The sequence below is a fragment of the Pteropus alecto genome, unplaced genomic scaffold (assembly GCF_000325575.1).
Source record: "Pteropus alecto unplaced genomic scaffold, ASM32557v1 scaffold95, whole genome shotgun sequence".
Lineage (NCBI taxonomy): Eukaryota > Metazoa > Chordata > Mammalia > Chiroptera > Pteropodidae > Pteropus > Pteropus alecto.
The window spans coordinates 1,490,256-1,503,968 of NW_006441071.1; the positions used below are offsets into that span (position 1 = coordinate 1,490,256).

A 13,713-nucleotide genomic window follows, 5' to 3' on the forward strand; every position below is an offset into this window, starting at 1 on the left:
ATTCCTGCTCGCTTTCAGAACTAAAACTACAACTCCTCCCTGGAAAATGCTTTTGTCTTTTTTCTCCTCTATCACCATTCTTGAGATTAGTAACTTCACCAAAGACTGCATCTTCAACTGAATCTTGAGTAGAAAATAGTACATTTGATGTACTACCTAAAAGGGAAATATAATATTAAAAGAGAATCTGTTTTCTGATGTAACTTTTATTAAAAACTTTATTTTCTGATTTTTTAAAAGAGACACATACTCAGAGTAAAAGCTTCAGCAAGTTTAGAAGGTAAAAGAAAATATACAGAAAAAAAGTACAACAAAAAAATAACCCTCCATTTAATCCTGCTTCTCAGAGCTAACATTTTAATATATAATCTGCCTTTCGTCTTCTATGCATATACATACTTAAAAAAAGATCATGCAATATATGCTGTATATATCTGTATTTTTCACTAAAATACATCACATTTATCAATATAGATCTATGTCTTACATTTTAAGAGTTTTACATTCAATTTAAGAAATATATTCTGCATTAAATAACAGATCTAAAAAGAAAAAAAATTTCTATCTCAGCTTTCACATATCTAATTCAACAAATATTTGCCAGGAATCTACTCTGCACAAAGCAAATTCATAATCATGGAGGAATAATATATTTGCTATAGCCACAGCCTTACTGCTCACAAAAAAAAAAAAAAAAAAAAAAAAAAAAAAGCCCCAAAGTAAAGATCTAGAATAGAGTGCTCAAAATGAGCAAACTCCAAGAAGGCTGATAAAAAAGGAGTAGCTAAAAAAATTTTCAGATATATTCATTCCTTCAACAAACATCTGAATGCCTACTACCATCCACTATGTGAGGTGCTAGGAATACAATGGCAAATAAAACCGACATGATCCCAGCCCTCACAGGTTAATACTGTTTGACCAGGCAGAACGAAATTATGCCAGTGGCTGTAGGAACCACACACAAGCCCCTCAACCCGTGGGGGAAGCGAGCAGTCTTTTACTTTTTGCTACCATTCAATTTTTTCCACTCCAAAACCAAAAGCTATTTCCTATTTGAATTATTATCTGAACTTAGGTCTACCCATTCATATTTAGGATGATCATTTGTTTTTTAAAACACATAATGTCCTGGAACATTTGGGGGGAAAGTTTTTGAGAAGCACTTAAATTTTCCAAATTGACTTCAAGCTTCTCTTTAATCTTTCAAATTGGTACCAATATCAATTAAACAAAACTAATAATAAGCATTAAGAGATATTTTTAAGCTTTTAAAGGAATTATATTAGCCTATTTTATAACTCCAAAGATTGTTGAAAACTTTTATCAATATTTGAGAAACAAATATTGGTTCTCACAGTATCCAAGTATTTAGCTGCACATTTTGTTCAATTTTAAAATAAATTTGACTGATTTATTGGCAAAAGCCCCATTACCACTTCCTTCTTTCTTAATAAAATAAATCTTTCTAAATTAAGGTGTAACATGGCAATAAGATGAGTAAAAGGGAAGAAAACACACCAGTCTCCAGACCATGTTCATTTTAATATTTTGAGAAGATACTAATAAACCTTTCATGAAGAAAACTCTGCCCTTTTTTTTTTAACCTGCTATCAACAGGTTTGGAAAGTGGGATATAGAACATATATACCTATTATTTTCTCAAAAAACTTTCACTCCATCTCTTGAGCACTACCCATTCCCCACAAAAAAATAAACCGAACTTAGTATCACAGCAAATACAAAAAAAGACTTTAGAAATAACAACTATTTCTACATTGATTTAAGAAGCTGGGCAAATTAATTTCTATTTAATCATACAATAGATAAACTTACAGACAAGACAATCCACTTTAGAGAAGCGAATTGTAGCTCATACGAAAGGGCACAGGGCACAGGCCAATTTTATTGTCCTTTAAAATCATATACTTAGATGTATGCCTTAAGGGTACTTGGGAGGCTATAACATAATTGAAAGTAATAAACTCAAATTCAAGGGAATTTGTTGTTATTTGTAATAAACAGTTATTTGTAACAACAGTTATTACAGTTATTTGTAATAAACAGTTATTTGTAATAAACAGTTATTTGTAACAACAGTTATTACAAATACTTGACCATGTATAAGAAGTGGCTCAGGGTACTTATAATAACTGGGCCAAAATTAAAGGGTCACTGGTATTTTGTGTAGCGAGTAAGTAATGTCAATCTATTTTTTTCTATTCCCTTCAGTGACAAGAATTACCCTATTATAATAAGCCCTCTGGAACGTGATCACATCACTGCCTCTCTGTTCTTGATAAGTATAGGAGGCCCTATAGTCACCTCTCATTACCTATCATGAGGAAAGAAGACCAAACTAAGAAGAGACACCATAAGAAAAGATATTCCAAATAACAATTAAACACTCTAAATATCCCTCCTTTTAAAAATTAAATATCTTAAATAACTATTTTAACTCCTTCTTTAGCCCATGTATAAGATTTAAACTTACTTCTGGCTCTTCAGTATGTTCATTACAGTTAAGTCAATGACATAATGACATTAAAGACATACACATATATCTGTAGAAGTATATTTTAAATATTTAATAACCAATATGTAAAGACTCACCAGTGCTACTTTTCCTGCCATTGACGTCGAACACACCAGATGGAACTTTCACGATACTGCCACCCCACGCAGGAGGCTCAGCAGGGCTCTGTGGCTCTCCGCTGGGTTGTGAATGTTTTGCCACAACAGCAGAGACATCGCACACCTCTGGGGGAAAAAAAGGACTGGAATGCTGTCATTCTTACTTTTGCCAATACTGAACAGAAACCATATATTGATTTTAATACATTCTATGTAGTTTTTTCCCCCTAAGTGTGGGGTAAAAACATGACTATTTTATTACTGATTATGTGATTTACTTTATGCCATAAATGTTGCCAGTCCTGAATGGAATAAGAACTTTACTTTAGCATTCGATAATCCTAACTCAAGAATCCTTGAGTGAATAAATTAAATCTTTGGCCTTCGGTTATATTCCTCATCACTTGCCAAGTAGGAGAGGGGCTTGCTTCTGGAGTATAAAATAAGTGACATCATTGAAGAAAGTATACTTTTGTGTAAAAATATAGAAAGAACTTATTACCGTAAAGCCAAAATATTTCTCCATATTTCCATAAATAATTACTACAAATCATTTCTATCTCATCAATGGCTCCAATAAAATAAATAAATAAATGAATGAAGGAATGAATGAATGAATGAATGAATAACAGGAAACCACAGACTACATTTAACCCCTGATGAAAAATATCCTTTCAGATATTCGAAGGACTTCTGGTAAAGGACCACTTTAAAATAAAAAGAGCATTAGAATACAAGGTTTGATGACTCAAAGTTTAGCCCTAGTTCTGTCACAAAGCAGCTATATAACTTTGGCAAATGAATACTTTAATGGGTCACAGTTTCCTACAAAATTAAGGGCTAACCTACAAAGTCTCTAAAGGTCTCTTAAAATTCTAAAATTCGGAGACTTCTAAAATCTACAGTGCATAACAGTACATAGTATCTTATAAGCTCAGATAATTTCTGGAAATTATCACTGAAATTATCAAATAATACTTTTAATTAATAAAGATATTTTTCTAAGAGAAGTTAGAAAATATCAGTACTTAACCTTCTGTTTGCACTTTTATTTTAGTTATCAATTCTCTTGCTACTTGCTCTTCAGGCACATGAATTTCTGCGTCATCTTTTATAAGTTCATCCTTAGACCCATAGCCTTGGTCAGACTGACCACCTGTGAAAAACAATGCGGGTTTACAAAGAGATGTTTTTATACACTTACAGTCCAGCTGTAAAAACTCAAAAAGAAAATTCCACCAATCTTCACAATTAAACTTAGAGAAAAGACAAAAAAACATACAAAGCACACAAAACATTTTCAAAAACAATGATAAGCAGCAAAGAACAACAGAAACAGGAAGAGCAAAACTAAAGACAATTACACATTTGAAAGCATTAAACCTTAATTTCCTCATCTGTAAATTAACAGATTCTAACAAGATATCCTGAAAAGTTTCTTTTGGACTGTGTCACAGAATGCTACTTTTGTGTAAGAAGAAATAAAACATATATCTGCTTACTTTTAGGAAAAAAAAAAACAGGAATAATAAACCAGAAAGCAGTAAAACTGGTTACCTACAAGGCATGCGGCAAAACAGGATGGAAGGGATAGAGAGAGAGAAAATTTCTCTAAATATGGCTTATTATATTGTTCCTACTTTTGGAACTATATTAACTTCTATATATTCAAAAAAATCAACAGAGGGGGATGGGGGAAAGGGGAAGTATCTAAAACTGAATATAAACAGAAACAAATGAAACAAACTGTATTTCATATGAATAACATAACCACACTGAAAGGATGTGGGAGGACTAATCCAAGGAATTTTGGAACACATTATTTTGACTATATACTAAGCCTGGGGGAAAACAGTCAAATCCTCAACTCCTTAGGAGGTTTGCTTCTCACAAGCGAATGGGTGTAGGAATTCTCAAACTATTTTATGTGTACTATAGAACTCAGCAAATGAGTAAACGTGATAATGTTGTTGGGAGCCAAGATTCTTTCTGTGGAAGAGAGATTTTTTTAAAAAATGGAATGAAGGAAGGCAAAGAAAAATCTGTGGGGTTGATTTGGAATTAGCAGTATTTCTACAATATATATACATATTTTCTAGCTCTACTAAAAAAGTCTAGAAGCAGTAACACCTTGGTAGTGGTAAGCACACCTAGAGCTCAGGTCTTGGTTTCTAAAATCTATTGCCCATTAAAAGGAACCTAGGATCCTTGAAGAAATGGCTGATTCCAGAGCTCAGGCAGGGAAAGTATAAGTCAGGAACATTTTATTGTGCAAGAAAGGGAACCTGAAGGATGTACAATAGACTACCATCTTATAAATGCAGAGGAAGGATAAAGCTGGCAAAACCACCAATTTATAACCACCAGAGTAAAGACTGGTTCAGGCAAAAATCATCGATGAATGCTAAACTTGAAGGAGAAAGTGTGATGAGAAAGAGGATATTATTGCTTAGTCTCGTAGTGTCTCCTCAGAGATAGCTTATTATCTGCAAGGGGGAGAATAGTAACTAAGAGAAACTAAACACTGAGACCAGTGATCAGAACTAACGTCACCAAAGAGGGGCAGACAGACACTGTGTGCATCTGCAATGTGATAATCTGAGAAGGACACAATATCGCTTTTGTAGTAGAGCCATGAGTGCATAACCTAATCTAATCACATGGAAACATCAGACAAGCTCAAATTGGGAAGAATTCCACAAAATACCTGGACTGAAGTCTCCAAAAAGGACAAGGTCATGAAAGACAAAGAAAGAGTGAAGAATGTCTTCTTTAACTGTGCCAAGTTAAAGGAGACTAAAGAGAGGGAGTTAAAGTACCTCAAAGGACATTATGATAATTGACAAAAATGGAATATAGACTAGAGATTAGTTTATCGATATTTTCCTGAATTTGGTAACTATATTGTGGTTATGTAAGAGAAAATACCACTGAATATTAAGAAGTAACAGGGCAAGATGTAAACCTACTCTCACATGATTTAGAAAAAAAAATGTGTATATGTGTATAAAAAGAAAATGATAAAGCAAATGTGGTGAATTGAGATTAAAGTTATTCAAGAGTTCTCTGTACTATTCTCGCAACATTTTTATTATGGTTAACAGTATTTCAAAATAAATTTTTTTTTAAGTCTATTTTTGCTTTAAACTTCTATCATCTAAAACCAAAACTGGATGGGGAGCACGGCATAGGGAATACCGCTGCCAGTAATGTAACGGCTATGGGTAAAGCCAGAGGGGTGACAGAGTTATTGGGGGGATCTCTTCATAAACTATATAAATGTCTAACCAATGTACCATATACTTGAAATTAATAATAAAATAAAGTAAAATGCTAAAAAAACAAAACAAGACTAAGACCAGTTACTAGAGAATCTTTTTATACAGGATGTCAATGAAAACCACATACAACAAAAAATACTGTGTCTTATACTTTCTACTACCACTTATTAAGCTGCCACTCAGACTGAGTTGGCCATATAACAAAAGAACTAAACTTCTTTAAATACTGCTATTTAGAATGATTAATTTCAGTCACATTTTTATTGGCCCCCTCAGAAAGTCTGGTCAAGCACTGTGATGCCATGAAAGGACACTAGACTGGAAACTGAGTAAACTGATTAAACCAGATACACTCTTCAACGAGCTAAGCAATTCAATATCAGGTACCAAGTGGAAAGATTCTACAAGATAGTCCTTAATGAAAAGGGTAACTTAAGCATCTGGGCTGCGAGTCTCCAAAAGTATCAAATGACATCACCAGAAACTCTACAGAGATATATAATCACTGTAAATTCAGTACCGGGGCTTCAGCCATTTGAAACGCAGCTGAAAAGAAATATATGGAAAAGGGATCTGAAGTTTCTTCCCCAACTACTGGAATCTCTGTGTCAATTACTCAGGTTCACTAGGAGCTCACTTTTTCTATTAAAGAAGAGAAGTTTAAAAATCTAGAGGTATATTGGGGGTGGCTCCATGTTGTAGTGGTTAGCATGTCTGCTTTACACACAGAAGGTTCCTGCCTGGGTTCGCGCCCCAGGTGTAGCCACGGACCATACCCCAGGTGCGCCAGGCCAAGCCCTGGATGCACACTGCGAGTGCGTGGGGGGAGTCACCCTGCCTTCAGAGATCCAGTTCTTAAAGGGAGATGGCAACATCCGTAGGTCAAGGGTGGAGGCGGAGGGATGGGGGCAGGGAGGGATAAAGAGGGAAAAAAAATCTAGAGGTATAGAAGAGTATTTATTATTATTATTATTATTATTATTATTATTATTATTCCTGGTGAAATGGTTTCATACCACAAAATTATTTTCTTGGCTTTTCATAAATGCAATCTATTTCTTTTACATAAGTATTAGGGAAAAATACAGGAGGGTGTAAGGTGGTTTTAAAATGAAACTCTCATAAAAATTCTACTTGATAAAAGAAAGTTAATTTACAAACAGGATTATAACTTAGCCTTATGTTGACGTTAAAGGGTTTATACATGCTTTGGTTATTATGGGGGTAGCTTTTAGCATAAGAATCCAGCAGATCAGTTTTAGCAAGCAAAAACCACCTCCAGCTGGTATACTGAAATCTTTTATTCCTATAAAACAATTTGACACAATAATGCTATAAACCAACTTCAAAATAATTAGAGCAAGACACGGTATATTTTCAAATAAGATAACACATATGCTTGCAAACTGATCATCAAATGTCAGCTGGTTATTTTTAGTAGTAAATATATATATATGATTACATTTATTTGAAGGAGAAAAAGAAAACTAAAACTGCTTTCCACTGGTAACAATACTTAAAATACAACAAAAAGTCTCTTCCCCCACCCTTGCATGTCAGAAAAATTTAACCTAGTAAATGGGAAATTACCTGAAGTAGTTAACATTCAAGGGTAGAATTAATGCACACGTGTATCCATAGCTTCACGTCATACAAGTCTGTCTGCACCCCCACACCATGACAGCCAAGGACAGATGCAGCACCAAGAAACAGCACAGAGCAAAAAGCAGAGCAACAAAGAGCAGAGAAAAGGAAACTTCAGTCATTGAGACAAGTTCATCAGATGAAGCACAGGAATTAGAATTCTTTTTAAAGAAAAGCTTGAGATATTAACAATAACAACAACAAAAAAGAAAAACAACGCAAGAAGAAGAATGTAGAACACACAGATATCTGCTCAATGTGCTCCTTTAAATTACATTTACTTCTATCTTCAGATGACAAAGGGTATGCCTGCAGTTTTATACATAAAGTAGCTTCAGCAGTTTCACAGATTTAAAAAAGTGCCATTTGAAGTAATGACTATGCAGAGGATATTTTTTCTAAAACTAACTTATTTTCTTCCCTCTTCAATATTCAATCTCAAATCTTTAATAAATATTTCCCTCTTAATAAAAAAAAATTGCAAGTTGTGTCACTAATATTCAAGTTCCTCAGCTCACAATCTCTAATGATTCTATCACATACTTTCACAAATTAATGATGAACAAATACAAAGAAGCTCCACGCTAAAGCCTTTTGCACAGTACTCCAGAGTTAATTTTATATGACAGAAAATTAAATGAGCCGCAACCAGAGGAGTAATTTCTTCCCTTATTTACATATAGTATTTTTGAAGTACTCATATTGCACAAACTCAAGAAAGGAGGGGAAAAGCTTTTTTAAAAAAAGAAAGAATTAACATGAGAGTAAGTGAAGGGTTAGTAAAATATAGATTTAGTACCTGTGCTAGAGTGATTATCAATGGAATCAAGCCTGATTAAATCTCTGACGAAGACTGTGTGCTCCCCATTGTTAGCATCGTTAGAACTATCCACGCTACCGTGGCTCACCGTGTCCCCATCACTTCCACCTGTGGCATTCTGAGGAGCTAAAGATAAGGACAACAACAGTTCAATAACTCATGCACTGATAATCTCTGAAACTAAACATGAATGACCCATGGTTCATTTAAAATTGCAGAATACTTTCTGAATTAGTGGGGGGTGGAGAGGTTTGATTAAGGTAATTTGTCTTTAGTTGTATATAAAAATATCGACCAGAATCTCATTAAAGTTTTCTACATCATATAATTAAAATTCATATACCTATGAAGCTTATGGTTTAGCAAGAAAGTATCTTTCCAATCACATGTATTACCTGATATTGAGGAGACCTGTAACTTTTGCACGGTCTTTTTAAGCGGCTGCCTAAATTGTGCCAAGCCATGTACCACATTCCGTACCTTCGTCCATAAGAAGATACCGCTGCGGGTACTGCTAGGCCACGGGCTCTCCAAAACTACCTAAAGGTAAACAAAAGCAAAAATAATAATTTTTAGGAACAAGTGATTTTTTAAAATATAAATACAAATGCAAATGCAACACATATATAAAAATTATACCCCAAAATATCTAAAGGAAGGTATAAAAAATTATCAATCTTTAAAAAAAAAATTATCTTAATAAGCAGCATATATTGCCCAATGTTAGTCCTACTTACCTTATTATAATAACCGTAAGTAATTGCATTTGGTTTTATGTTAGCAGTTTTCATTTCAAATAAGACTCTCACTGCTAAAACAGGATGCCCCCAAAGTCCACAAAGCTGCATTACTACTCGATAGCACACCTAACAAAAAATGACATCAAAGCAAAAGTAGTTAGCATTTTAGTCCATCTGTGACTCGTAAATATTTTTAAATGACTTCATCCAATTCTTCTCAAAGTTATTAAGCACTATTTTCTCTTTTGTTCTGGTTTGAGTCCCAATAAGTTATTTTTAAAACCTATTCATTAATGGAAGTACCAGCATTATTAACTATTTCACAAAAGACCTATGAGCCATATGTGTGCCATTTGTTAGTAACTAAGTTTACACAAAGAGAATGACTATTAGTCTCCAAAATTTGAGAAGGAATTCATTTTTAAAATCGAGTATGATTAAAATAGCTTTCTCCCAAACTGTGTTTTATATTACACATTAAAGGATTTAAAGGCAGCATTCTCCAGGATGCCTACATAACAAAAAGGATTCTGTAAACCTATGTCTTAAAAAAACTGTGAGAAGTTAGAAATACTGTAACATAATATGTTTATTCAGGGGAGAGGGGCTAGATTTGGTCATAAAAGAACGAGTCAACTGGGTTCTCTTAAAAGTTAGAATCTTACATATTTAGAAGATAGCAGAAACCTCAAAGAATGAAACAAGAATCTCAAGGACTCCAGGTGAGCCAATTTATAAAAATAGTGACAGGGCAGCCACAGACTTTTTATAATAAATAAACAGCTTAATTTGAGAATAAGGAAATATATAGAACACACTCCTCTTGAGACTTTTAAAATGTGCTGTTTGTGATAAGAGTTGGTTAACAACTATGAGTATCAGAAAGCCAGGTTGCTCTTTCTACTGAATAGGGAAGTAAAAAGATTTGAGAAAGTTTTCTTTATTCAAGAAAACAGAAGAAATGAAATATGAAAAGAGAATTGAAGAGGCAGAGGATCACAAAGATTAGTACCATGAAGACAGAAATGCAGAGTATAATTTAGGAGCAGAAGGAGGTCAGAAACTGTTCGGGGAACTCTATAAATGACTAGGTTAAAGGCATTTTACAAAACTACGTGAATTAGAAACAATTGAAAGAACTAGGTAAGCTGTAAGAAGGGATGAAGAAGAATGTCACACAAGAGGGTTCTTCAAATATCTGAAGAGTTGGCACATAAAAGAGGGAGTAGTTTGCGCCAACTCTAAAAAGCCACGGGGAGGCAGAACTGATCTCAACATAAAACACACACACTTTATAACAATTAGAGCCAATTCAAACAGGTAAGGTGCTATGTTACAAACTTTCTACAGAGCATCTCAGCTCTAAGTTGAAGTTGTACTAAAGAATCTCAAGGTTTTATTCAATTCTAAAGAAATCACTTTTTATGTCAAATTGGAATTAATCTGAATTCTAGAATGAATTTATTCTGAAGCCTGCAAAATGTTCCCCCAACCTTCCAAGTTTACTTGTAAGAGCCAGGCACCAAACTAAAGAAATAGTAATAATGACACGGATATCATCTTCCAATTTTGTTGCCTATAACATGACATCTTTGGATATCTGTGGTAGATAAAAGGTGGCCACCAACTCTTTGCCACTCCTCCCATTGACAGGTGTATGTCCTCCTTGAATTGAGGGAGAAGGGCTTAGGAGATTGCATGATAAACAGAATTTGGCCTAAGTGAAATTTACCAGTTTTCAAGCTTAAGACTTAAGAAACTATCAGTTTCCACTTCCTCTCTTTGAAACAAATGCTCTTGGAGCACTAAGCTGTCATGGAAAAAGCCCAAGTACCACATGGAGAGGTCCAATAGCTACCTGGAGGGAGAGGGGCCCACCTGAGCCCAGCCTTCTAGTCAACCTTGCCAAGGTGTCTGGCTGGCATTTGAGTTAAGCTATCTTGGACCCTCTATACCAGACCAGCTATCAACTGGTTATAGCCAAGTGATTCTAGTTAATGCAAAGTGAGGCAGAAAATTCACCTAGAATACTTCTTCCTGGATTCTCAGCAAATAAAAGATTTAATAAAATGATTGTTTTAAGCTATTAAGTTCTGGAGTGGTTTGTTACTCAACAACATATAACAGTATCTGTTAGACTAATGAAATATAGAAATAAGCATGACATAAGTATTTCATTTTCATTAAAAATTCAGTAAATAGTATTAAAAGCAAAAAGCACTATGCATTTTAATTTTAAATCAGCCTAGGTGGCATAATGCTATCTCTGGGTTTTCTAAGAGTTTTATTTTAAAATCTAGGTATTACAACTTCTACAAAGTTAAAATACATCTTAGATATAAAAATTAACTATCCGAATAATTTTTTTAAAACACTAAAATGTATGAGATACAAAACATTCATTCTAATCAAGTACTTTAATTTCCAAGTAGTTTTATAAACATCAGATGATAGAAAATGTAATCAAATGAGAATGGATATGTTAGTACTGGTTTTATAACAGTTTTATTTTAAAAGCTTTTATAATGTACAGATAATAGAGAAAAATGAGTTTCGGTGTGCCCACAGCATGATCAAATCTTAATATTGTAGATTCTGTATTAGTTTGATATTTTTTAAAGAAAAAAATTATTGTTATTGCTGAAGCCTATAATGAGCAGTCTTCAGTACCATTTCTCTTCTGTCCTTGTGCTCTCTTCTTCCCCCCAGATATCCATTACACTGAATTTTCATTTCAACTTCATTTTAAATTTTAATCTAGTTCTAAATATCATTTATAATGATTTTAAGACCAAAAATAATTTTAAAGAGAAAAACAGCAAAGAGAAAGGCTAAATAAGTGATTCAGTTTCTTCAACCATTAACTGGATAATATCACTACCTATCTTTTAGGATGGTTCTAAGGTTTAAGAGAGATAATGTATGTAAAACTTTTAGCACATCATTCACTGAGTGCTTACTATGAGCCAGGTACTATTCTAGGCATGTTATGTTCATTAACTGATTTAATCCTCAAATTAACCTTTGAGGAAGGTACTATTATTAGCTACATCAGTGAGGCAATGTTGTCCTCCAGATGACATCTAGCAATATCTGCAGACATTTTTTTATTGCCATGGAAGATGGGGATGGTTACTACTAGCACTTAGTGGGTAGAAGCCACTGAACATCCTATTAAACATCCTACCATGTACAGGACAAGCCTCCACAATAAATAATTATGTAGGCCAAAATGTCAATAGTGCCAAGGTTGAGAAACTTGGATCTACATGTCAGATATGTAATCTGAAACATACTGGTTTTATAACTCACCCTAGGATGCAGGTCCTAAGTGGAGAGCCACTTAGTAAAAGCCTATTCCCTATTTGCTTCCTGACAAAGTTATATTAAGGATAGGTCAATATTATTTTCTATTTATCAAGGGCAAACAATCTGATCTAAGAAAGAAGTCTCTGCTTTATTCCAAAGCAGTAATTTTAAATAAATATATTTAAAAACAAACAATAAGTACTAGCTCTATGAAACAGAGTAAATATTTTACCTTATTTGCTTAATGAAAATACTTAAGGACACTTTAAAGCAACTGAGATGTAAACTTTATTAAAAACACAATAATAACATTTATCTTAGTAACATTCTCAATTTGTTATACTTGCCTCATCTAGAGGATCCACATCTGTTTTCCTCATCTTAATAAGTACATCATATGCCTGCTGAAGTGCTCTGACCTTAAGATGAGAAACTCTAACATAGGCTGGGAGACAAATAAACCATAAACTGTAACAATAACTGAAGAGACACTTGGCCCATTGTGGTGGATTGGTATAACACCTCTTCGCCAATTTATGAGCTGTTTTTATCTCCTAGAAAAAGAACAAATAAAACACAGTATTTACTAAAATTCACCAGGATGGGGGTAGGGGAGTGAGAAGGAAAGGGAAGAAAATAATTTAACATAAAATCTGACTCTAAAACAAAGCATTTAATAGTTTTACATTTGTGGGTGGCTTCTTAGAGCCACATGGTTCCTTCAACATTCATCTATAGAAGCACTTTACACTGCTCTGTAACTATTGTTTGGCAACCATGTGTCTAACAGACGAAATTCCTTAAAAGCAGAGATCATTCATATTTTTATAATGTAATGATTAATTAGGCACCCTTCACACTGAAGACACTTATATGTTTGATGAATGAAAGGGAGTTAACTATTTATATAGCCTATGAGTTCTTCAATGTCATTCTTGAAAAGTGAGTCTTCTTACTCTTCTCTCTGCTAAAGAGTTTAAGATGCCCTAAGCTGTTTCCTACAAAGATTTCCACTCTGCCCTCCTTCACCAACCTTTGTTAATTCTTTTATTGACTGATTACTTGAAAAGACCTATTCTTTTGTAGGCAACAAAGTCTGAGAAAGATCAGACATTCCTGGCTTCTGATTTTCATTGTGATTTAGGCAGAAGACAGAATATCAAAATCACACGCTGAGTGTTATCAAACTATACATACTCCCAGAAAACAGAGAGCATTCCAGATATGTCAAACTGTTTTTGCGTGCCTTGCATTAAAGATCCCTCTGCTGGGGTTGTTCTAAAAA

General features: G+C 34.0%; 1 protein-coding gene across 2 annotated transcripts in view; it reads right to left on the reverse strand.

Annotated features, from left to right (window-relative positions):
• The window catches only part of DENND4C (DENN domain containing 4C), an 86,365-nt gene that overhangs the window by 19,818 nt on the left and 52,834 nt on the right, over positions 1–13,713 (reverse strand). Inside the window, exons 17-23 of one of the 2 annotated variants that reach the window (XM_006918343.3) lie at positions 12,776–12,982; positions 9,117–9,245; positions 8,775–8,919; positions 8,359–8,505; positions 3,668–3,790; positions 2,614–2,760; positions 1–156 (exon numbers count right to left, since the gene is read on the reverse strand). The exon at positions 1–156 is cut by the window's left edge and continues 1,028 nt beyond it. In XM_006918343.3, coding sequence (XP_006918405.1) covers positions 1–156; positions 2,614–2,760; positions 3,668–3,790; positions 8,359–8,505; positions 8,775–8,919; positions 9,117–9,245; positions 12,776–12,982 — 1,054 coding nt within the window. The remainder of the gene's footprint in view (positions 157–2,613; positions 2,761–3,667; positions 3,791–8,358; positions 8,506–8,774; positions 8,920–9,116; positions 9,246–12,775; positions 12,983–13,713) is intronic. The other variant, XM_015594458.2, reaches the window with a different exon arrangement.